General features: G+C 35.5%; 1 protein-coding gene across 4 annotated transcripts in view; it reads right to left on the bottom strand.

Annotated features, from left to right (window-relative positions):
• Positions 1–20,493, bottom strand: part of LOC121410292 — a 38,628-nt gene extending 18,135 nt beyond the window's left edge. Inside the window, exons 1-9 of one of the 4 annotated variants that reach the window (XM_041602286.1) lie at positions 20,348–20,493; positions 7,943–8,021; positions 7,393–7,598; positions 6,471–6,582; positions 5,548–5,762; positions 4,853–4,950; positions 4,259–4,428; positions 657–1,121; positions 235–348 (exon numbers count right to left, since the gene is read on the bottom strand). In XM_041602286.1, the coding sequence (XP_041458220.1) occupies positions 235–348; positions 657–1,121; positions 4,259–4,428; positions 4,853–4,950; positions 5,548–5,762; positions 6,471–6,582; positions 7,393–7,598; positions 7,943–7,988 (1,426 nt within the window). In that variant the 5' untranslated portion in view covers positions 7,989–8,021; positions 20,348–20,493. Of the gene's footprint in view, positions 1–234; positions 349–656; positions 1,122–4,258; positions 4,429–4,852; positions 4,951–5,547; positions 5,763–6,470; positions 6,583–7,392; positions 7,599–7,942; positions 8,022–15,215; positions 15,352–20,347 lie in introns of those variants that run through there. The other 3 variants (XM_041602287.1, XM_041602284.1, XM_041602285.1) reach the window with 3 other exon arrangements.
• Positions 20,494–26,978: the final 6,485 nt, after the last annotated feature.

The raw sequence follows: 26,978 nt of genomic DNA, 5'->3' as shown, positions 1-26,978 counted from the left end.
ATTCCATGCCCATGATCTAAGAATTTAATGAATCAGGTTTATATGGCACAAGAAAGTAATAAAAATAAGGAACATATGTATATGAATAATGGAGATTCTAGAAATTCACTTGAATGAAATACATGGCAAAACAAACCTCACCAGATTCTTTAAGAAACAAAAAACAATGTCATTCCATTTCAAATAATTTCTACATAATGTTTTCCTGACAAAGACAATTGAAAGTAAAAGTACCTTTTCCTTCTTCTTCTTGAGACTTATTTTCTTTAACTGGACTAGAAATCTTCTCGGCTAGCGCTATCTTCTCCTTGCTCTTTGCAGTAGACACAGATGCTCCTCTTGGAGAAGCTAAAGAAGAGAGAAATGTAATTGAATCAATGGTGATATATTATTCCAATTCTAAAAACAATGTGGACTTACCCATTTCATCAAGGACTAGTGCATCTTCGCCCTTATGGCAACTAACATAGTAATGTAGTAACATAGCTCAGCAGCCCATCACAATCAAGGTTTCCATGGTAGTTGCCATTAATGGTAAAGTTGCCATAGTTGTAACTCTTTATGAAAAGCAGGGCCCATTTCATAAACAGTTTCCCAATCATGAACAGTCATAAAAAAATTCCTAATCAATAACTGAATTGATAAAATAATCTAACCTTTTCCTACTCCTTCTGGTACTTTGACCTTCTTAGCACTCCTTGCAGCTGACCTACTAGCTGGTCTATTATTGGTTGGTTTAGGTTTAGCTGATTGCACTCTACTGGTTGATGGTCTGCTCTGCTTCTTAGTGACACCAGGTAAATGTGTAGGAGGTGATGGGAGAGTTGCTGAAAGATCAACCTTAGTTTTCTTTTCCTGTGTAGCCTTCATCTTGGTATCCTCTGAAACATTCAGAGGTGTTTCTTGATGAAGATCTGAAGGAATAGAATCACTTGATGGACCACTGATCCGTCTTTGTTCAGAACGCAAGAATTCATTCTCCATATCATCATCCCCCATCATCTCAACACTCTGGCCCACTGTAAGAGATACCCCACTGTCTACAGAAGGAATAGCTGGTTTGGAATCAAAGGTCACACTCTTCTGCTTCTTCAAGGGAGCTCGTTCTTTCTTAACAGGTTCTGTCAGAAAGAACAATATCATATTCTCATTAGTGTAATTAAAGATTATTAATACTTTCACCCTATACTTCATTTGTTTTTTACCTACCGGTATTCAAAGTGATTTAATTACAAAACAAGTGGATAGCTCTCCCAGTCTTGCCTGCATTACACGATTCGACATATTAGCAGTGCTAACTTTTAAAACAGCTATTGCATAATTATTCACATAAAAAGAAAACTAATATGGTACTAAATACATGACCTTTGATCTTGGTCATGTGACCTGAAACATGCACAGGCTATTCAGGGATACATGGTTACTCTTATGTCCAAGTTTAATGAACTAGATTCATAAACTTTTAAAGTTATGACAATTCCACAAATACCCCCAACATTATCACAATTCATTGATCCTAAGTGACCTTTGACCTTGGTCATGTGACCTCAAACTGGGGCAGGATCTTCAGTGATACACTATTACCCTCATGGCCAAGTTTCATGAACTAGGTCAATATACTTTCTAAGTCATGATGACTTTCAAAAACTTAACCTTGGTTAAGATTTCAATGTTGACGACGCCGCCGCCTTTAAAAAGGCGGTGCCGAGATAGTCTCACTCTACTATGCAGGAGAGACCAAAAAAAATCACATTTTCCAACCAAGAATGTCGCTGAGGCAAGCACATAATACGCCCACCTGTAACATGGAAAATAGAGTTATTGGTCACGCAAGAGAAGTGGAAGGTGGCGACTTCACCTATTACCTTCTGACCTCAAAATCAATAGGCTTCCTGGGATCTATGCTAGTATCATACACACCAAATTATGTGAGGCTTGGTTATATTAAACTTAAGTTATCGCATTAACAAAGACTTCAGGGGGTAAGTATTGACCTCAAAATTAATAGGCTTCCTGGGCTCATTGCTAGTATCATACACACCCAATTATATGAGCGTCGGTTAATTTAAGATTAAGTTAAACTGAAGTTATTGCATTTACAAGGAAAAGTTAATGGACAGACACAGATGGACGGACGTAGAACGTGATACCATAATAGGCCCCGTAATGGGCATATAAAAACTTTTGACAGAGTTAGCTCGTGCATAATGGTTTGTAAAGGTTTACTTTAATATTTCCTTTCTGATCACCGTTTAAAATCAGGTTGATTCCATTGTGCTAATCAAAATAATTCTATCGTAATCATTATCATTATTTGTACTGCGCTTTTCCCATTAGGCCCAAAGCGCTTACAATGAATAAGATGTAATATTTTAAAAACTACAAAGTATGAAAGAGATGAGTTTTTAATGACTTCTTGAAGATTGCTAATGATGGAGACTGTCTAATCATTAGTGGCAGGATGTTCCAGGATATTGAAGCCGACACCGTAAAAGTTCTGTCACAGCTAATGTACGAGTTAATGAATATGTGAGGCGAAGGTGATCACTGGCCGATCTAAGAGCTCTAGTTGGTGTATACAGATTCAAGCAGTTACTTAAATACTGTGGAGCCTGTTTATTCAGTGTTTTGTAGACAATCAAGAGTAATTTGAACGTAATTCTCTGTTTAATAGGAAGCCAGTGAAGAGAATTAAAGAGTGGTTGGGAAGATCCCGGGAAACCTGTAAAATTAATCGTGCTGCCCAATTTTGTAGTCGTTGAACACGGACTAATTGATTAGAGGGAATTGTAGAAAGGAGCCCATTGCAATAATCAATACGAGACAGAACCAATGAACGAACAGCATTGTGACAGGCAGACTGGTCAATAAACCTTCTGATTCTAGAAATGTTCCTTAAATAAAAAGTGACTGTGCTACAGATATGAGAGATATGGTACGACATTGACATGCAGGAATCAAATATGACACCAAGGTTTCGTATTTTTTCTGATGGTCTAATGAGTGTACCATCAACATCAAGTTGAACATTTGGAAGATTGCGCAAGTTATAAGTAGAGGCCGCAACAAAAAATTCAGTTTTATTATCATTAAGTTTTAGTTTATTCACTATCATCCACTGTCTTATATCTGATATACAATTCTGGAGTTTAACCAGTGCATTATTGAGAGCTCCAGGTCAAAAGAAACATATAATTGTATGTCATCAGCGTAAAAATGATAATTGATACAATGATTTCAAATGATATCACCAACTGGAAGAGTATATATGAGTAGCCTATGGGTCCGACTATTGACCCCTGAGGGAGTCCAAATTCTAGAGTTATGGGATTTGACAATGTGCCATCAATATCAACTTGCGAAGTCCATCCAGACAGGTATGATTGAAACCAGGATAAGACTGTGGACCTAATGCCTATTCTATTGAATAACCGGGATATGAAAATGTTATGATCTATTGTATCAAACGCGGCAGATAAATCTAACAGCACCATGAAAACTACATTATTAGAGTCGAGAGAAAACATGATGTCATTTTTTACTTTGATCAGAGCAGACTCGGTGCTGTGACCTGGCCTATAGGCAGATTGGAGAGGATCAAGAATATTATTAGATTCAATATGATCAGCTAGTTGAGTACATGCCGCCTTCTCGATGAGTTTACCTAGAAATGATAAGTTTGAGACCGGTCTATAATTACTGATATCATTTACATCCAACCCTGATTTCTTCAAAAAAAGGTTTGATGATTGCTGAATGTGCTTGATCAGGGAAAATACCTGTGGAAAGAGATTGATTGATTACATTTGTGAGCAAAAATTCTACTTGCTCCTCTAAGTACTATTTAACTTCCTGCTTAAAGACATACATACCCACAACACTGTGAGCCCATATCTTTTTTATCAAAGGCAAAAAGTGTATATCAATAGCTCCACGTTTACTTAAAAGATCTCAGATCAACAAGATATGAATTAAATTAGTATAACTAGTAAGTTACAGCACAGCAACTTTGACAATGAAAACAGCCATTAGAAATATCAATCTTCTGACATCAATCATATTTGAAACATTTTTAACATTTCAATGTTGACAACTACCATCAGAAAAGCGGCCCCTATAGTCTGCCTCTGCTAGTATGCAGGCAAGACAAAAACAAAGAGGTAATATTCTCATTTTATGATTTATCAAATATATGTAGAGGATATGATATCTCAAACTAAGCTTTTCATAGAGTCCATAAGTATTCATGGAGTCCTACCTGATTTGCCCATGTTCGCCTTATTATTGACCATACTATTGGAATTATCATTTGCACTGGCTGAGAGAGATGTGAATTTCTGTGATGATGCCACTGATTTAGGTCTGCCAGTTGGAACATTGTTGGTAAAATGGACTGCTTTCTCTAACATTGATAAGAACTCTGGCCAGCTAAAACATAATGAATTAAAAAAAAATAACATTAAAAAATACAGTGAACCAACATCATTTGAAATGAATCTTTGTAGTTCTATAAGCCAAGCAATCATAAGCCAACAAGTTACACAACACAGAGCTCCAAGAGGTGAACTGCTTGTCAACATCAATTGCATCATAGAGTGATCGAGTAATCAATTAAGAAATAGCTGATAATGCTTTATTCACCAGCCAATATGCAAGTCATGTCTCCAATTGATAAGGCCTTGATTATGTATTTGGAAGAGGAATCCTCAGATGATTGACTTGTATGTACTTCTTATGTACAAGATGATCCAATATCATTTAAGATCAGGAGCAGGTTAAAGGCTAAATTATGAGGGTACATTCTCAATAAAAATTTAAAAAATCAATAAAAGACAATACATGAATAAAATACCTTATGTTTCCATTCTTTTCATCATCACATCTGGTCATGAGAGTAGATAACAGTGGACCAACTACAGGAAGATGATATTCACTGCAGATTAAACGAAGCTAAAAGAAAAACAAATCATATCATAAAACATAATCAAATGAAATCTTATGTTGGCATATAAAGGGTCTTTTCATGTACACATACCATTACACGTTAGCAGTTTCAAACAGACAAATAAAATCTACCTCATTCAGTACATCAATGTCCTGTCTTATTGATTAACATATGATCAATATTTGCTATCAATTACATATCAATGGGAAACGATGTATTGAAGAGCTACATGTACAAATGATTAAAAGATTGATTGCATACCTATCTATATTACATGCTACAGGAAGGGGGGGGGTAATTCACTAGCTGATAGTTATAACATTTGTAAGAAGCTTGATTCACCCAAGGCTAATGGTTTTAATCTAGGCCACAATCAGTGTTATAATAGCTAATGTGAATATTCATAGGCACACATCTTTACTATTGGGAATAAAATGTTAACATAATTCCATAAGAAAGAAAAATAAAATTCCTGAGAACTTAAATACCCAAATGAATTATATATTTTTTGTAATGAAACATGCGTTTTTCTTTGAAAGGAAACATACTCTTTTGTTTAAAATGAAACATATCTTTTCTCTTTTGTTTAAAATGAAACATACCTTTTTCTTAGGAATGAGACCATGTTGTGTAACATCGATGGTTTTACATTTAGCTCTAATCTCCTGTAGATCAAAGCCATCACTGGTCTGTAAGACCTTATGAAGCTTAGTTAATAGTTCCTTGTCTTGAGCATCACTAATTACACTATTAAGATGACTACCTGATGTGCCTTGACCATCTCGGTTACCATGCATTGCAAGTACACTGTCACGACCTAGAGTTAAATTAAGCAATGATAGTGGTAATGATGCATTGCATTTGGTTAGGAGATAACAGATTTTACTTCACACCTAAATTCATTCAGAAATCATAAATTGACAACTGCAATTTAAATTTCATTAAATTTTATCACCAGGAAAAACTGAAGCCATCTAATATCATAGATCAATGTCACTATAAGTAATATTGGCAAACAAAGGAAAATGTGAAAAAGATCAAGAAATATAGAGGATTGAAGGTAAATTTAAATGAATCACAGTGTTTACCAGTATCTGTGTTCATGAGGTCTCCTGCAATAGTTGGCTGTTATAACTGACAAGTCAAACAAAATGGATGGATGCTATAACAATACAGACAGAACATTTAAGAAAAAGTAGTTTACCAAAAAAAACCCAGATTGATCAAAGTAATGGAATGGCTTTATTCATTACCGATCAAACAAGTTCACCAATTCTCTGGTTGTGTTTATGCAATGAGTAGTATAATCTTCCACAGGACATCTGTAACATGTCTTGTATTAACATCTCAAAAATGCACTAAAAACCTAGTTATTCAGACTACCTTTCCATATTTCAATTATTATCATTAATTTCTTGTCATGTCTTACTGAAAGTTTCAACTCTCAGACCTATATTAACATCAAGGTTAGGAACAAAGTGCTGTAAACAATATTTATTCTAATTCAAATGTAAGAGATCTTTACCTGTTCTGGACTGTGCTTCTACCATAAGCTTCCACAATGCCTCATAATCCAACCCATGCTTCTTATTAAACTTTATTTGAAGAAGTTTTGTAGTACGACTTCTTAACTTAACCTTGATAGAAGACAAGTAGAAATGCAATCACTGGAATATATCATTTTATTGTCTGAATGTACATAAGTATATTTATCATGATATTAATAAAATATTATACAGTACAAAAGTGTGATCATCACAGCATTTATCCTCATACAAACTGACTCTAAACAATTATAAACATTCATTTTTTATAAAGTTTCAACCTACAACAACTGATTAATGGCTGGTGCAAAACCATATGTGTATGTCTTCTTTGGAACCAGTGTTAATAACACAAGGATCATATCACTCTGATTCCAGCACTGTCTATTGCAGAAAATTGCAGATGATTATTGTCATTGTGACTCTACAGATGTAGAAAACTTGTTCTACAAAACACAGAACACAAAGTGTTGTAAATGAACAAAACTGCAATTTATCACTTGATTCAGTTTCACCAATCAGACAGCAACATTGTTATCATGCTAACTTTCAATAATTCATGTGGTTCATATGCCACCAATGTTATAAGAGGCTTACTGATTGGACAACTTTTTCCTAGCTCTTGAATTACTAAGCTTGAAAATTCCAATAATGCCAATTGTTATCTTATTTTTGTAAAATTTTCAGCACTTTGCTCAGTGAATTTTACTCTAGATATAAAATATATTTTCAGCTCAGTATACCCTTGAAGCACGGCCTGTTGGGAGAACAATTTTCTGAACTGAATTGGCTACTCTCTGTAAATATGACATTATCATCAGCAGCAGCAGCAGCAGCAGCATTATTATCATGATTTTTATCAATAGATAAGAGCCCACAATTAACAAGAAACTGACTGCTAACCTTGTTCTCATTAAGTATACTGACAAGATCTTTGAGAGCTAGACAATTTTCCTGATTGGCTTGACGACGGAACAAGATGAGGATAGAGCGTAGTCTTTGTCTGCTGACTTCTTGTAAGCACTGCCGAAGAGCTTCAACAAGCTCATCATTAACTGCATCATCATGTACATCAGGTAATAAATTGTAGCTTAGTCTCATTGTTAAACCTACATGTAAAAAGGGAAAAAGTTAAATATTAAGGCTTTTGCGCATTTGTCTCATTACTTTTTACAATATTGGGTTTATCTATGTGTGGAACAGTAGGCCTAATTTCAAAATTACATGCTAACAAAGTGCTTAGAAATGCAGTATTCAGCAATATAAATCATTTTGATCATATTGATCATTATGTTTGTTGAGACTTGTGAAATCATGACTTTGCAGATGTTTAAAACCATATCATTTGTAAATTCTCATAGCATCTGACAATTAATTGTCATACTGCATTCAAATCCAGATATTCTTCTGTGACATATTCTGTCAAGATATTGAACATATGATCTGAACTCACCAAGCTCTGATGTAGAAGCTGGTGTATTTTTCTTCCCACTGTACATCTTGTCAGCTCTCACTTCCTTGTATCTTTCCTGCTAAAAAACAGAGATTACTTCACAATAATTTCAACAATATGGAAACAATGTCAATATCTACCTCAGATGTTATTTGATTTTACTATGTGCACTGTAGTTCAAACTTACTTATTCCAGATCAATACAACTCCAATAACATGACAGGTGCACTAGTAAAAACAGTTTTTCAATAATATCTAAATGTTCCACCCCCCCTCCCCCTTTAAGAAAAAAGGTTCAAAGATCAAGAAAAATAGAGGAAAGACATTATTAAAGGGAAAGGGGTTTCATGTCAAACTCTATCACAAAAATAGATTTTCACTTTGAATAGTTTATTATTTTTGCCAGCTTGCTCTGCTCAATCTGAACTTTTATTTTCAAGACATTTTGCCTCACGTATCATGTTGTGCCCCCCTCAAATCATTTGGATTTTTTGGTAAAACCTCACTCAAAGTATACGCTTGAGATGGAACAGCTTGGAACAAGAAAACCTCATACCTGTAATTATTTTTCAATGGGGTGTTACATCCAATGTATCAGAGAATATTTGAATATAAAGCAAACACAAAGCCAATCTTCTTGCCCGAGGGTAAATCTTTGCTTTGGTCTATTTGCAGTTTGCCATTATTCACACACCAATGAACTCCTTCATACAAAAATATTTTGTTACAAGACACTCTGCCAATGAACTTAAAAAAGCACTTTTCATAGAGAAACACTGCAATCTGCATTTTTCTTTTTCATAAATCATAAGAGAAACCTCCAGTCATTTAGAGAAAATAAACCATTGTTATTGTGTTACAAACATCGCTAAGAGTATCACAATGTCTACACAAAGCATACATTTCAACATTACAAGATGAGCTAAAGAGAGAGCTCAGAGAAAGACAGCTTTAAAATGGAATGGAACCTTTAGAACAAGAATAGTTTACAGAAAAATCAAAGAACAAGATTAAGGGAAAATAAAACCTTTGGAACAAGATAGCTTGTGTGAAAACAGAAAAATCAAAGAAAAAGATCAACGAAAGTTTGAAAGAAATCAGACAAATAATGAGTTATGAGCATTTGAATATTGCGATCACCAATGCTATAGAGATCCTCCTATTGGCAATGCATGTGTGATGTCACTTCTGAACAACTCTCCCTGTACTTTTTGTATATATCTCACCTACATGTAAACTGTCTCTTTTATAACATCTATCAGTAGATCGTGTATTCTTTTATATGAGGGCATGTAATACAAATTTTCAAAGAAACATTATGGATAAAGAGCTTGTATCACAATAAGAAAGAGCAAAAAGAAACATTTTGGGGGTATTTTATAGTCCACCAAAGGGAAAAAACAGATGGATGTTTTTCAACCACCCATAAATTCACCCAATGAAAAAAGCCAGAAATTTTATTCATACCAATTTAAGGCATACATTCTATCAATTTTAATATGCAACATTTTTGTTCGCAATTTGAATTTATTTTTCAATACTTGAAATGATGCACAGGTATGCATTTCAGAAACTGTTTATTTAAAAAAAAACAGACAGTTTTGGTCTGTCATGCATCTCATGCGCATATTTTTACTGAATTTTTTAGCAGCATTTTAACCACTGTTTATGCCGATTTGTAAAATCATTCAATGCCTACAGTGTATGCCACAATATCTAGGTCGGCTATTTTACCTATGCATGTGCACCTTTCTGGAGACTGCTATAGGACATAAACAATGGTTTAGTCCACTTCATAAAATCAAAGGAGGGGGATGTGCCAGTTCATGCGAAATTTAAATATCCTCTTATCCTTTAATTTTGATCTAAAAATTTGTAATTTTGGATGGACTTTCAGAATAAACAATTTCGAAAATTTGACCAAAAAATTAGGTTTGTGCCAGTTTGTTAAATTACTGACGACATGTTGGATGCATTGCCAATGGATGCATACAGTACAGTACATACATGTATACCGTAATGATCCTAACAATAAAATGCTCATAACTTTCTTATTACTTTTTTTCTTAAACTATCATTGATTTTTTTTTCTTTGATTTTTCTGTTCCCAATGTAAGCTAACTTGTTCCGAGTGTTTCATTGAATCTGCTTCATATTATGATCTACAGCTAAAGCAGAAGTCAGAGGGCCGTATTTTGAATCTAAACTTTATGGTCTATAAACTCTATGGGGAAGCCCCAAATTGACAAAACTTTAACAAAGTATGTTTCTAATGTTTGCTTTGGTCTTTCCTCATTCTTTAATGGCAAAGACAACTGTCTTTTTTATTATTCACATACAAATAAGACTTTGGTGTCAAATGAGTTGATAATTTGAACCTTAATGTTAGAGATTTGTCCCAAAATTGTCTATCTTTACAATTTTAGACCAGATTTCTAAGTAAATAAGAGCTTAGAATGTGGGGCTTTTTAAAAAAAATGCTATGAAGCAAAATGTCAAAAATACAACAAAAGCACAGAATATAGAGTCTACCTACAGCATTCTAAGCATGGCCACAATCCACAGGTTTAATTTAATTCATTAAGTTCTATGCATGTGGTCGATCTAGGCAGCACATCACATTTTTTCACACTGCATGCACAAATTATAGTGATTGCCAAGATGGCTTTATAATTCTGATAGACCTGCAGACAAGAGAATGAATGCATCTAAATGTATTAAAATTGAAATCATAGAGCAGTGACAAAAAAGAATGATATGGGCATACATGTATGCATTGAACAGCTTGATCGCCCAAGTTACATGGCACTTAAAGGGGTACTTGGGGCTAAAAGTATTTATATCTAAATAAATAGAATGAATAGAATAAGATTCTTTTTATTATCTATTTTAGTAAAATGATAAAGTTAAGGCAATTGTGTAGAAATATGACAATATGCTAATTTTGTAATTGCCTTGAAAATTTCAAGTTTATATGTTTTTCTATCAATTCATTTTAATTTTTTGAATCTTTTAAATGTTTGAGTTCAAAGTCTTCTAAAGCTTTGGTAAAGGAACAGTAATGTGAATTACTCAAGTATCATCTAACCTAATAATATATAACTTAAGTGTAGTGTTCATTGGAGGTCATAAAAGCCATTAGAATTAAAAGGCTGCATAAATCTTGCAGGGGCAAAGGAAGCGGGGGGGAGGGGGCTGGGGGCTTCAGCCCCCCCCACCCACTTTTTTCCAAATCATAAAAATGACCATAAGGATTGTGATTTTTTGCATGGTCAGCTCCCCCCCCCCCCCCACTTTGAAAACCATTCTGCGGCCCATCTGGTAACCTGTCTCAGTAATGTTATATATTTACAAAAAAAAAAAATTATTAAAGGGATGCTCCAGGCTGAAAACATTTACATCTAAATAAAGAGTAAAATTCACAGGGCAAAATGATGAAAATTTCATCCAAATCTGATAACAAATAGCAAAGTTATTGAATTTAAAAGTTTAGCAAAATATTGTGAATTTTATGCATGCATCATGAATATTCAATAGATGTGCTGATAATTTCACACCCCCACTTTCCTTTTTTTATGTTATTACATATAATCAAAATTATTTCATTTTTCCATATATTTGTGAAGGACATGTCTCCCTTATAAGATAAATTGCAGCAATTTATAGCTAATGCACTAATCAGTTGTTATTCCAATATGTTTGGTTTTTTAAGAAAAAAAATCTGAATGAACCTATAAAATATAAAACAAGTGCGAATATGACATCATCAGTTTTCTTTTTGAATATTCATGAAGACAGGCTTCGTGACACCTTGGATGTTGTCTCGTAGAACCTTGCGATGACGCTTGGCACCACCCTTTCCAACTCAAATACACATGCCTAGCACTGTTTCACCGTAATACTGCAAATATTTAAAATGCCATAACTTTGTTATTTTTATCTGATTTTAACCAAATTTTCAGTGTTTTGTTTGTCTGATTTTTCATAATCTGTTCAAACCATATCATTTTCAGCTCTGAGTACCCCTTTTAGTACTCACTTTACAAATTCAGTCATTGGATATACATGTAGAGAGAGCTATTTTTTAAATTACCAGCAAACAGGCGCGGATCCAGGAGGGGGCCGAGCCGGCCCCCCCCCCCCCCCCCTATTTTTTGACAACCTGCAGAAAATAGTGTACTCTTTACCTTGATAGAAACTACAAAAAACAGAAAGAAAAGTAAGAAAGAGGTATTTTACCCATGATGTGTAATTTACAGCCTCGTAACGACCAGCCCGACCCCGAAAGGATAAAAAAAAAGGTGAGGGGAAGAATTGGAAAATAGACTTTATGTAAAATTTTTCGCTCGTGCTTCGCGCTCGCATTGCCTGTGTAATGAATCCCATTGAAGATATAATATATATAACCAATATATATACAATATATCCAGTTCTGATATCAATTTGCACACAATTTTTTTAGCTCGCACATCAAGCTTTCATTATTTTGTTTGATTTACACAAATTGATAATGTGTATCAAAATGTTCAGCTCGCGCTGCGCGCTCACATTGTTTGATTTGTGAGAAACCTATGCTCTTTGGAAATTCTTACCAAAATTTGTCAAAATGCTCCTTTATCATGTCAGTATATCAAAAACTTAAGCTCGCATTTAATTGTTTGAGACACACAGCTTGTTTATTTAAATAAATACGCGCTTAGACTGTTCATTTTTTTCAGGTCGGAATATCATTTAATTGGTGATACTTGTATTCTCTTCATTAATCACTAAAAACAGTCCTAATTGAGTCACTTTTCACGTTACTATATGACAAATTTTCGGCTCGCGCTTCGCGCTCTCATTATTTAGTCGGATACTTATCTTTGTTCATGCATGATTATGAAAACTGCTCTGAATCTTCAGTTTTAAGGACATAAAATATCAAAGATTTTTAGCTCGCGCTTCGCGCTCGCATTATATATCAAGACCACATGAGATACCTTTTATTGTTTATAGCAATAAAAATACTTTAAACTTCAGTCTTTAGTTAGGACTACCCCCTGAAATCCCCCCCCCACAAAAAAGCCAGATTGTAGCGGCCAATCAAGAAAAATGTTGATCAAAATATTTTTCGGCCCCCCCTATTGGCGAAAGCTGGATCCGCCCCTGGCAAACATGCTTGAGAAAGAAAAGTTGTAAAGTTATAAATAAACAAAAACAAGAATAGACAGATATTTTCTTTTGGTGTAAAATCAGTAAAATCTTCCCTAAAAATATTCCATATATCATGGACATCATTTAGGGCATATATTCTAATAATGAATAGTGTGTGCAGCACTTTCTGGAGAATACCAAAACTACAGATAGGCTTTTAAAGGGTAATCTAATGTCTTCTTTATAAATTCAATGAAAGGCTTTCATATACTACATATTTTACTCTATCTCTCTTTAATCTTGAAATAAAAATGAAAAAAATTGTAACATAAATATGTCAAGAGCAATTCAAGCAAACTTCTACTTGGTAACATGATTTAAAACTGGGTCTGTCTCAAGTTGGCGATTGATACAACATGGATAATTTCAAATTGGACTTCAGTTTCAAATACCTCATTATCCCACTCAAAGTTTCAAATAACAATGACCTCAGAAACATCAAGTACAATACATTTCTGATCAGGATATTTATCCAGTAAAGTCAATAGAGTTCAAACTCATTCAAGCTCAAAGAGAATCCTCACAACCCTCCCTTTATAAATCCTCAAGTAACAATATATCCCATATAGATTTCAATTTATATGTCCTTGCACACTTAGGGTGTCAATGACATCATGTCATACTGAACACAACAAAAGAAACCTTGTTTCTTTGTTGGCCTTTGTGTAAGTTGATCATCAATATCGGTACTTTAAATAAGTATCAAGTAACACCACCATCAAGGCATCAACTTTTTATTGATGAATCTCTTTGTAAAACTAAGAAACAGAATCATGTTCAAAGATTAATGGGATAGCTGATCAATTTAACTTTTTCAATTTTATTCAACACTGATACTTTGTAGATCTACCTGCTGGCATGCTTGCACAAAATTTCATCAATTTATAAGTCAAGCAAAGACATGAAGAAATACATGTATGTACATCAAAAGTCAATTTTGATGCAAAATCAAAACACTTAAAAAATAATCAATCAATATATATATAAAAGGAATATAAATAATGGTTTTACAAGTATGTTTTCGATTTTTCTGTGATGTGATTGTTCAATTATTCAATCAATTGGCATTGTAATCCAAGCTTCTTTTTCCAAGCATAAGTACACATATTGGTAGATAGCATCATTAGTTTATGAATTTGTATGATGAAAGTCCAGGTGGGTGTTTCATAAAGCTGTTCGTAAGTTAAGAGCAACTTTAAGAACGACTGGTGATCCTTTCTTGTGGTAAATTGTATATACATTGGCGATGGTTACGCGCGTAAGAAAGGTTCACCAGTCGTTCTTATCTTACGAACAGCTTTATGAAACGGCCCCCAGGGTACTGAAGGTAAAATGCATTGATGAATGGCATAACAGGGATGGATTGAATCCCAGACTTTTGTATAGATCTCTCATCAGGTGCCTTAGACCAATGAATCAGAAAGAGTTCCCCATGTCATCCTTGGCACCCTTCACTATATCAAAAAGAATAATCAGAATAACTTTTACGTACATCCTCAGAACATGTCCAAAATTCAAGTGTTTGATATTGGACATAAGTGTATGCCATCAACATCCATATCATCATGAAAGATGTACTTTTTCATGTGGGTTGACCATTTCTTTCCTTGATAGCATGCACCTTAAAATAGAATTTAATGATTAAAGAAATATGTACTAATTAATACATGCAAGATCCCGGGAAAGCTTTAGTGTATCACTTTCAAAGAGGAGCACACTAATACATGTACATGGTGTTGAGCACTGATTAAAATAAAATGAGTCCTGTCACAAAGATGATGATGATGAACAGCATTTGTATAGCGCCGTTTATCTATAAAAAAATTAAAGGGCACGGGCTCTCAAATATGTCACACATTATTCATACAGTTGCAATAAGGAGGCACATTGCACACAAAATTATCAAACCCAAAATATTTATTGTTTTAAAGCAATTGATCAACTTTCTCACTTTTGACTTCATGAATTGAGCAAAGAAAAAGGACAAACTAAAATGAGGAAGAAATTGAAAAAGCTAAGCATTCACTCATGTTTACTGATTCAAGCAAGTCTATCAAATAAGCAATTCACATCTGACTACCTGTGAGAGCGTGTTGGAGTCATAGGAAGTACTGGGACTATATGAGTCCTCAGTGTTCAAATATCTTGATATTGAAGCCATTTTAACTATTAAATTTTCTGTAAAATGAACTATATGAGAGAAAAATATAATAATTCAGTTAGTGTGGTTCAAAATTATAATTGCATTAACATGGGATTACATGTAAGTGATGAATTTCCTTTAAAAGAATTGCCATTATCCAGCATATTCATAATGATGTCAGCCTCGTAAATGCACATTTCGCTAGTATGAGTAGTTTGATCAGTACTGTGCATGTAAAATAAAAATGGAGAAAAGACGTTGAAAAACATGTGCCCCTGGATCTGCCACAGGTTTAAGTTGTACATTAATTTTCTCATTTTCTTCTTTATCTAGAGCTATAAAAAAAACATGTTGCTATTTTGCAATTACATTTTTATGTGAAACCAACATATTGTGTCGAATTAATTTGCCCTATTCCCCCTGGGGGCCGACAGTAAGATTTTCCAATGATAAGGAGACTTGTAAGCAGCGCCTTGAGAGATAATGGGGGCAATTCCATAAGATGATTTTTGTACGTTCGACCCCCATTTTTCTCAAGTCTTACGTAACTTCCTAACCTGACGGTGACCAAGTCATGGTCATTTAAGAGCATCACAGACTGTCAAAAGAACAAGAAATCAGAGACAGAAAATGTCATAAAGGTCCCACATAGAGGGGGTTTGACTTACATATTTTATGGAATTGCCCTTGGGGGAAATGGGAAATATTACAATAACGTAAAACCTGTGGTTACTTTGAAGCAACACAGCCTAGTAAATGACCTAATTACATGATCTTCAAACCATCATGTACATGAGTAGATCAGTGTTTAGTCAAGTACAGGGGGCCCCATGTCTAAGTGCATACCTACAAATTTAACTTAGGATGAAACAAATTTATGTTCCTTATATTAGTTTTTTTTTTTAGGAGTACAAAAAAAATCTAAAAATTTGCAAGAAATAAATACAGGCCTGCCTATATGATTTTCTTTAAAAATCTTGGCCAGTCATTTCAAAATTTAAAAAAATATGTATGCGCAACTAATGATTTAAACACATTACTTTGTAAATTTGATGAGAAAGGCTGCATGTGGAGGCTGTAACAAGAAATTCCTGAAATGAAATTCAGAATTTTTCAAACATTTTGATGAGACAAATTTATTAATATATGTCTACAGGTGCAAAGTTGGTGGTCATTGTGGGTCTTCTAGTCTGACTATACCCCACAAAATGAGGATAAATAGCCTCCTAAATTTTGATGGCGTAAAACAGAGTGCCATTTGCAAATCTGGGACATCTGCACACGACACCTTGTTAGTGTGAATCAATAAACTGCCCTTGAACTCTAACTCTAATTGAGGGTGCTTTCTTCAGGTCAGGACGATAGTGACCCCCCCGGCCCCCTGAATAAATGTCAGTCACTCAACTTTAGATTCTGAAGACATTATTTTTAGAATTTGAGGATAGAGTAGACCAATTGGCATACAAAACTAATTGTGATATAGTCCCAAATAATAATATAGAATAATTATAATGATAACTAGAGATGCTCGGCGGGTCGCCAGCCGAGCACATGTATCCCCCGAACCCACCGCGTCATCCATCATTGCGATATATAGAGGTTACATAGAAATTTGACAAATAAATAAAACTATTATGGCGACAATGACCCTAGCATGCAGGTCCCCAAGCCCATCTACCATCCAAGTGTGGTTGAAAAGTAACTTATGGTTGCGGAGAAAGAGAGTCTTGCATGTGAACTTCAATGTTAACCTGAAAATGACCTTGACCTAACAGTGTGACCTCTGACTGCAGCATATCATGCAGGTCCCCAAGTCCATCTACCATCCAAGTTTCGTTGAAAAGTGACTTACAGTTGCGGAGTTAGGTGTCATAAGAGTCTTGCATGAAAACTTTCACGTTGACCTAAAAACCTTTGAACTTACCGTGTGACCTCCAACTGCAGCATAACATGGAGGTACCCCAAATCCATCTACTATCCAAGTTTGGTCGAAAAGTGACTTACAGTTGCAAAGTTAGGTGTCATAAGAGACTTGCATGCAAACTTTAACGTTGATCTGAAAATGACCTTTGACCTTACCATGTGACCTCCGAATGCAGCATAACATGCAGGTACCCAAAATCCATCTACCATCTAAGTTTGGTTGAAAAGTGACTTACGGTAGCATATTTAGTTGTCATAAGAGAATCTTGCATGTAAACTTTAAATGTTGACCTTTAATGAGCTTTGACCTTCACATGTGGCCTCAGCCCACACCAAAATCAATAGGCGGCTTTGCTATACCATACTTGATCTTCATACCAAATATGAAGTTGATCAGACAAGAAATGCAGATGATAGAGCACTCACAAGGAAATCTCTGCGGCGGCGTATGCGGCGCGACAAGGCCAAATCCATAGTATCCTCCGAACTCTGTTTGGGGGATACAATAATAGTGAATGATAATAATAATAACAAAAATAATATTATATACCGATGTGTTGGCTCAGTTGGTAGACCATTTGTCTCACAACCGGGAGGTCGGGGATTCAAACCCCGGCCGCATCAGACCAAAAGACGTTAAAAGATAGGTTGCTGCTACCCTGTTTGGCGTTCAACGATTAAAGGGATAGAGCCTTGCAATTTGGCGCTGCACTGTGGCTGCCGAGCCCACGATCAATTGGGCAAAACAAATTTTCATAGTATTTAATTTCTGATGTCTATTTCGAACGAAAAAATATTGATTTTTTTTCCATAATAATAATGATAACTAAGAAATAAAAACGATGACAATGACAATAATTAAAGAATGATTATAACGGTGAATAATAATGATAATAATTTTAGTAATAATAGGAATATCAATTACAATAATAACAACAATAATACCATACCATAATGTCATAGCAAATATAATAATTAATATGAATGATGAGTAACGGTGTATTAACCGCACCTTTTTCTCGTCGGGGTAGAAGCAAAAGTCGGGGGTGCGGTTTATACACGGTGACGGGTCTGAGCCAGCCCGCCGTAACCCCTCCCGTACATGTACGATGTCTGCCAGTTCACAACACCGAGTGGCCGGGCGTAGGCTTAGCCGCCCAGGCAATGTCGTTTAGAGGGGTATGAGCCGCGGGTAATGGGAAGCGATTATTGCAATATTAATTAAATGTTGTCCATAACAAACGCACCCACCTTCATGACACTAATTTTGACTTTATTCTCGATTCAAAGTAGTGAAGTTCCCTGGCTAATTTAAAAGAGACGCCAAGCATACTCGGTAATATTTTGTCACCGCTGAGCGAGAGTTGAGTGAGCTTAGAGATTGCGTTGTAATGTGGTTATAGTGCGACTTAAGCTGGCGCTATTCAAAGTCCCGTTTCGCGCCAGCTTGTTTTTTTCCTTCCTGTTTGCTTTTCATAAGATACCATGTAAACCACGCACGAGAGAGACGGCACGAAGCCGTAAAAAACAACTGGAAAATGCCAATTTCTTTGTTTCTTGAACCTTCCTATAATCCCGTATCCAAAATTCATGCTAAGACATCAAATTTCTGAAAGTGATTGTGATGCAAGAAATGTGAATGTTTCTTCCTCCTACGCTGGGAAAGACACAGATCATAATTTGATAAGATTTACTGGCATGACTTGTACTGTATCGTAGTTTGCTATGTAATGGCAGTGCTGTGTGTGTACACTGTGACTGTGAGGTGAGCGAGTGTGTAAGTTGCCAATATTGTCAGGACCGTTCTTTCTTTCTAACATTTGTAGATGAATTGATCAAGAACAGCATATTTCTGCATACCGGTAATCTCTTTGGATACTTTGAAAAATTGAAATCTTAAAATCTTTTGTTTCTTCGTACCTCAAATATGCATGTAAATGTGAGATTTTTTTTTTTTTTTTTTTTAGTCCAAAGTTGGGGGTGCGGTTAATACACGGGTGCGGTTAATACACCGTTTCTTACGGTAGTAAAATAAAATTTGAACAAAAGAGTTATTACGTCAGGCCATCTATAACTTGTGTCGTATTTGTTGTTTTCATACCCCTATTTTATTGGGCGGATAAATTCTATCTGAGTATCTTTGATTTATGTACAGAATTTGTTAAATCATATTTTTGGGGTATTTAAAGGTCAAGTCCACCTCAGAAAAATGTTGATTTGAATCAACAGAGAAAAACAGACAAGCACAATGCTGAAAATTTCATCAAAATCGGATGTAAAATAAGTTATGACAATTGACAGTTTCGCTTATTTTTAACAAAATAGTTACCCGGTATATGAACGAGCCAGTTACATCCAAATGAGAGAGTAGATGATGTCACTCACTCACTATTTCTTTTGTTTTTTATTGTTAGAATTATCCAATATTTCAATTTTTACGAATTTGCCTGAAGTACAAAATATAATAAAATAATGGAATTCCACGTGTTCAGGGAGGAATGAAACGTCATTTCACATGACAATGACGAGAAAATCAAAATATTTCATATAATAACATAAAAAAAAAATAGTGAGTGATGTCATCAGTTTTTTCATCCCTCATTTGCATACCGACCGAGATGTGCATAGAGATCTAGGCCTATAGGCCTAATAACTTTTGTGAAATGAAACGAAAATTTAAAATGTCATAACTTTCTTATTTTACATCCGGTTTTAATGAAATTTTTAGTGTTATGCTTGTTTTTATTAAAATCAATTTTTTTGGGGGGTGGACTTGTCCTTAATTTACGGTAGGCCTAGGCCCTATGTCATTTGACAAATGATTTGTCATTTTGAAAATTTGATGTTTGGAATTGGAATCATAAAACCTGTATGTAGGCCTAGGCCTATACGGTAATTATCAATAATATCAAAGGATTTTTAAAAGGGAGCCTGGCTTTAGTGAAATGGGTTTAGCAAGATTGGAACTAACTCCGTTATTGGTGGATAAAGATACGATTACGATGTCCAGTGTTGAGAGAGGGTTTTAGTAGTACGTTAGTCAATGCCACTCAACATGCTCAACGTAAACCGGTACCGCGTAGGCTATACCGTAGCGTAGGCCTAATTGATCTCACCAATAATGTCTACGGTACTCACCACAAGGCCACACCAGCTCACGTTTCGTTTGTCATTAGATTCCTTCAAATTTTGAATTTCAATCCTGGTTAAAAACCAACAGATCACTCCTTCACCTGTTCACATAGTTCTACACCCGCGCAAGCGCTCATACTCATACATGTAGGCAAACGTAGGAATCAAAGCCAAAACAGTACCATCCGGACTCCACAGTGCTTCTGCTACCTATACCGTATATACCGCTACCTGTTGGCGTCCCGTTGTCCTGCTAGCCATACAGCGGTATGGCAAGCCGTTTTAACATTTATCAAACTTTTCTGATATCAAGAATTTCTTGATATCACAACAGCCTGGATCATAAGGGGCGTCAATGCAATGAACACTTTTTTTCAAAATATGAAGAGATTGGTTGCAGGGGCCGTGGGACGGTTTTCAAAGTGGGGCCGGGAGGGGGCTGAGTCAAAAGTTGGGGCTGCATGACCATGCAAAATCACAATCATATGGTCATTTTTACATTTTTGTACATGGTGGTTTTGGAAAAAAAAATGGGGAGCTGAACCCCCCCCCCAACTTCCGCGGCCCTGGGTTGCATGTGGTTAGGTCCAATTTGGGCCATTCCGAGAAAATCCTGTTTTTTATGACTTGCATGTGTGCCAATGCAAAGCTCCCATGGGTTTCAAATGGCCAAAATGATTTTCTTTGTAAATGATGATAATCATTGGCGGCGGAATCCAGAAAATTTAGAGGGTGTCCACCTGAAATTTTATGAGTTGGTAACCAAAAAATTTTTGACAATCAAAAAAAAAAAAAAAAAAAAAGTCATCACCCTAAACGACGACACACGTTTAAGGGGGGTCACGTGAATTTAGGGGGGATCGACGCAGGAAAAAAAATTGACAACCAAAAAAAAAAAAAAAAGTTATCAAAAAGAAATTAGGGGGGACCATCCCCCCAACTAAAATTTAGGGGGGACACGTCCCCCCCCCCCCCCGCTTCCGCCGCCTGTATGGATGATAATTACGATCTTTTAGTACGAGTCCATACGTCATTAAAATATTCAACGAACGATCACTGATACCAAAACATATACGATATTTGACAAATTATATCGCATAATTTATCCAACTGTTAATAAGGGTTTGAAAACAACAACGAGTTCAGTTTTGGATGGCCTGACGTGGTAGAATCTTTATCGATTAGATCATTTTACTAATTCAAAAGGAATGGTTTTGTGGCGTTTTACCAACAGTTTTTTTTAAATAATTTGTTTGTACTACAAATATCATTGAATGCATTAACCCACTTGTTTTGTGATGTAATTTCAACCTCTACGATTGATTAAGTAAGATTGTAATTTTAAAATTTCTAGGCACCTTTGCATGTCATAGTATATATACCCACGTGATTCCACTACGTCATTAAGAAAGAAGTTATGACAGGTTCGGAGGTGTCATAAATATTTAGTGAGGTTGTTGTGCCCAATCTTGCTAAAGAGGGCTTCGTGAAACGGTTAGCGGACAAGTAGCTCACTATCTCCGACTTAGTCAAGAGGTTAGACTTATGACGGTGTTGAGAAACGGGCCCCACTTGTTACAGTAAATGAACAAGAACCTCCAACAAGCCCGGGGGGGGGGGGCACTTACATTGTCGAGTGGATACCATGCGCGCGACCAAAAAAACACGTAAAAAGGATGTCTTTTTCAAGCTTAGGGTACGTTACGTACGTAACGTAATAAGGGTGTCAAAAACACAAAAATAATGAAAAAAATTAAGGGTATCCATTTCGAGCGAGACTCAATAAAGTCTTGTTAGTTCAGAAAAAAAGGAATGAGAATACGGATGAATTGCTTCGTCAGAAACGTATCCTTAAAATCAGTGACCTGTGCCACTTACAACTATTACAAAAAATATCAGCTAGAAATAATGTCCTACAAAAGAAATTTATGGGAAATAATACTTTGCATTCATATTAATACGAGACAGTCAAATGACTATCACTTACCTAAAGTAGAACAGTAGAACAGTATTTTCTAGCAAAAAGTTCATGCTCATCCACGGTAGTGTTGATTATTTTAAATTCAATATTTAATTGTGTATATATACATTTGTGTTACATATATTGTTTATATCTATATAGATTTATAGAATTTTGCAGATTATTTTTACTCTACTTCTATCGTACAACCTTTGTATAAGAATTTTGATAGGAAGTCTACATTTTACAAGCTTTGCTTTTTTAGCTCCTTGTTTTTTTTTTCATTTCATTGGTACGTTTCAGTCCTGCATGTGTTATGCGGTTGATGCATCTTTTCATTACAGAAATTATTTATTACGAAATGTACTTTCATGATTTGTGGAATATGAATATATCAATAAATAAATGATTTTAAAAAATTCTTATTTAAACTTTATTGTCATGGTGTACCTATTATGTGAACATGAAATTGGGTATAAAGGAAATCTACCTCAGTCAGAAAAATATATGGACCTGGCCCTTTTGCAAGAAATGAATCCAATCTGTTTTGAATGAAAAAAGTTATTTTTATTTGCCGCTCTTATTCAAGATTTAATGTAAATTTCATTTGTCTTTGGTATCATCAGAGCTATATAGGTTTGAGAAGAAAACAATAACTTTATGAAAAATTGACCTATTATAACCCCTTTTGACAAATGAGCTCTACAGTGCGTATACACTAAGAAATAAAGGTTCAAAGTTGAACCCCGAAAGGTTGATGCAAAATCAGCTCGGTGTAAAAATGGCAGAGGTAATAATGGCAGAGGTAAAAATGGCAGAGGTAATAATGGCAGAGGTAAAAATGACAGAGGTAAAAATGGCAGAGGTAATAATGGCAGAGGTAAAAATGGCAGAGGTAATAATGGCAGAGGTAAAATTGGCAGAGGTAAAAATGGCAGAGGTAATAATGGCAGAGGTAAAAATGGCAGAGGTAAAAATGGCAGAGGTAAAAATGGCAAAGGTAAAAATGGCAGAGGTAAAAATGGCAAAGGTAAAAATGGCAGAGGTAATAATGGCAGAGGTCATAATGGTATAGGTAAAAAGGGTCTTAAACCCCCGTGAAAAAAAATCAAAAAGTCCCCGCATGTAAGCCCTACATAGATTAACTAAGAAAGGTTCTAAGAAAATAAAAATAATGGAAAGGGTGACATTTTTTAAATCATAGATAGATCGTCTACACCAAATTGATAATCTTTTGGCTGGAATATCTTATTTTTTCTGGACTCTCATGGACGGCCTTCTCATGTCAAATCGCTGTATTAATATTCAAATTTGAAGCACACTCTTGATCGCAATTGTACTTAATTCATTACAGGGAAAGTTCAACCTCAGTTAAAAGTCATTGTAGAATAGCAACAAACAAAAAAATGATATTGGTGAGGGTTTTAGGAAATCAATCGAAGATTTAAAAAGCTATACTTTTATATTTTAATGATGACGTCATTTGCGAGCAGCTTTCCCATATTTGGTGTATAGAAAATATAAATGAAATGTAATTTTCTAGAAAAAAACCCAAATGTTTTTTTTATCTTCAGTATATATCAAGAGACAAATAATTTCACTGACGCTCCTGAAATATTTTTTAAAACAATTATGAACCATTTTATAGTGCATAAAATGTCATGGGGCAGCTTCCCATATATGACGTCAAACCCTTTGGGAACCTGCATCCACTTGGACTAGCTGCATTGAGGTATTGCTCTAAAAACTGAACAATAATTGTATCATTTACATTTAACATATCACATTAATCAGGGGCAGATCCAGGATTTTCCAAGGGGGGCACATTTTCTTGAACAAGTGGAATGCCTCTGGCCGTCTCACTTGCATCACGCGATTCAATATAGCAGCAGTGCTGACTTTGAATACTACTCTAACTTGCACAAGATGTTCAGTAATACATGGTTACTATTATGTCCACTTTTTATGAACTAGACCAATAAACTTACAGAGATATGATGGTTATTCAAAAAAAAAAACCCAACATGGCCAAAGTTCATTGACCTTACATGACCTTTGACCTTGATCATGTGACCTGAAACTCGAACAGGATGTTCAGTGATACTTGATTACTCTTATGTACAAGTTTCATGAATCAGATCCATAAACTTTCAAAGTTATGATGGTAATTCAACAGATACACCCAATTCGGCCAAAGTTCATTGACCTTTGACCTTGGTCATGTGACCTGAAACGCGCACAGGATGTTCAGTGATACTTGATTACTCTAATGTTAAGTTTAATTAACTAGACCAATAAACTTTCAAAGTTATGATGGTAATTCAACAAATACCCCGATTCGGCCAAAGTTCATTGACCCTAAATGACCTTTGACCTTAATCATGAGACCTGAAACTTGCACAACATTTTCAGTGATGCTTGATTACTCTGATGTCCAAGTTTCATGAATCAGATCCATAAACTTTCAAAGTTATGATGGGAATTCAACAGATATCCCCAATTCGGCCAAAGTTCATTGACCCTAAATGACCTTTGACCTTGGTCATGTGACGTGAAACTCATGCAGGATGTTCAGTGATACTTGATTAACCTTATGTCCAAGTTTCATGAACTAGGTCCATATATTTTCTAAGTTATGATGACATTTCAAAAACTTAACCTCAGGTTAAGATTTCGATGTTGATTCCTCCAACATGGTCTAAGTTCATTGACCCTAAATGACCTTTGACCTTGGTCATGTGACATGAAACTCATGCAGGATGTTCAGTAATACTTGATTAACCTTATGGCCAAGTTTTATTAACTAGGTCCATATACTTTCTAAGTTATGACGTCATTTCAAAAACTTAACCTCAGGTTAAGATTTGATGTTGACGCCGCCGCCGCCGCCGTCGCCGTCGGAAAAGCGCCGCCTATAGTCTCACTTTGCTTCGCAGGTGAGACAAAAATGACACGCAAAAAAGTTTTTCGCCTACTAACTCGTCCACAAAGATAATTAGCAAGCAGAAAAGGGTCTCGCTTTAAAAAGGGGGCACACATGAGTTAGCATATTTGCTAAGATTCTAATTGTACGTCTCAAGAGGGGCACGGGCCAGCAGTGCCCCATGGATCCGCCAGTTACATCAATAACTATTCATCATGATCCATCATGATGTGGAAATAAAAAAAATACTTTTATTAAAGAATGTTCAGTTATTTTTTTTATCCAGGTTAAATTATGAAAGTAGTTCGAAGTAGACCCGAACTTGTTCGTTTCAGAGGGTTAGTGGCTGCACACATTGGTGTTTACATTTAAAAAATCGTTGGGTTTGTATGTAAAGCGTTGTTCTGCTTACGAGCTTAAGATCCTTCCATCATACAGTCACTAACTGAAATCATTTTGGAAAGAAAATGCTTGAGTTTAGTCATATAAATGACAGAGTATAGATCTTTAATGACAAAAAATCAACATAATATTTCATCAGTTTTTATAACCCATTTCGTCGACAAAAGTCCGGTCATGGATGATATTATTATGATGTAACCTATCTTTATCATCTTTACCTCATTATTACCTCTGCCATTATTACCTCTGCCATTTTTACCTCTGCCATTTTACCTCTGCCATTTTTACCTCTGCCATTTTTACATCTGCCATTTTTACCTCTGCCATTATTACCTCTGCCATTTTTACCTCTGCCATTTTTACCTCTGCCATTTTTACCTCTGCCATTTTTACCTCTGCCATTTTTACCTTTGCCATTTTTACCTCTGCCATTATTACCTCTGCCATTATTACCTCTGCCATTTTTACCTCTGCCATTTTTACCTCTGCCATTTTTACCTGGCACCGCAAAATCAGCACCCTGCGGGTTCAAAACTGCACCCCTAAATTTTAAATTGAATTCCTGGGGGTGCAGTTTTGAACCCGCAGGGTACAAAAATGAACCCCATGCAACCGAAGGGTTCTTTTGAACCCCAAATCTGGGGTTCAATTTTTGGACCCATACGGTGCTGATTTTGCATCAACCTTTCGGGGTTCACCTTTTTATTAGTGTGTATAAAAAAAGGGACAGATTTGAAAAGTTTTATAAAATTTGGGTTTCCAAATTATGATCTCTATATTTTGGTGTCAATAGGTGCTCTTAAGTCCAATCCTTCAATGACATTAAACATAGGCGGCGGAAGCAGGGGGGGGGGAGACAGGTCCCCCCAAAAAAATTGAGGTGGGGGACGATCCCCCCCCAAAAAAAAAAAAAAAATTAGTTGATAACCTTTTTTTTTTTGCTTGTCAAATTTTTCAGGTAGACCCCCTCTAATTTTTGGGGCTTCTCCCGCCAATGCCATTAAAATAATATAGTTTCGTTCATTCTTGAGCGAACACAGAATGTTTTTGTTCGGGGTTTAAAAAGAGACTTGCGCCAAATTTATGATGATCGGACTTCTTGCTAATCAGCAGTCTTCCTCTAAACTTTTTCATCATCTGTACCATAATTTTCGAATTATGCGGTCAAATTCATTTCCAAATCTTCTTATTTGCAAGAATAGATCTGTTGTTCCTTTTTAATATGTTTTCTTTTAGCTTTGAATATTCCTTCTTTAGGCAAGAACTTTTTCGTCGTAGTATGGGAGAGCGTGTTTTTTTTCAAATCCTTTCATTGTGTGCTACAAAAGTATGATGCCTTTGTACAGTCGCATACTGATGG

The sequence above is a fragment of the Lytechinus variegatus genome, chromosome 3 (assembly GCF_018143015.1).
Source record: "Lytechinus variegatus isolate NC3 chromosome 3, Lvar_3.0, whole genome shotgun sequence".
In the NCBI taxonomy this organism is placed as follows: Eukaryota; Metazoa; Echinodermata; class Echinoidea; order Temnopleuroida; family Toxopneustidae; genus Lytechinus; species Lytechinus variegatus.
This window is presented reverse-complemented; position numbering and strand designations above follow the sequence as displayed.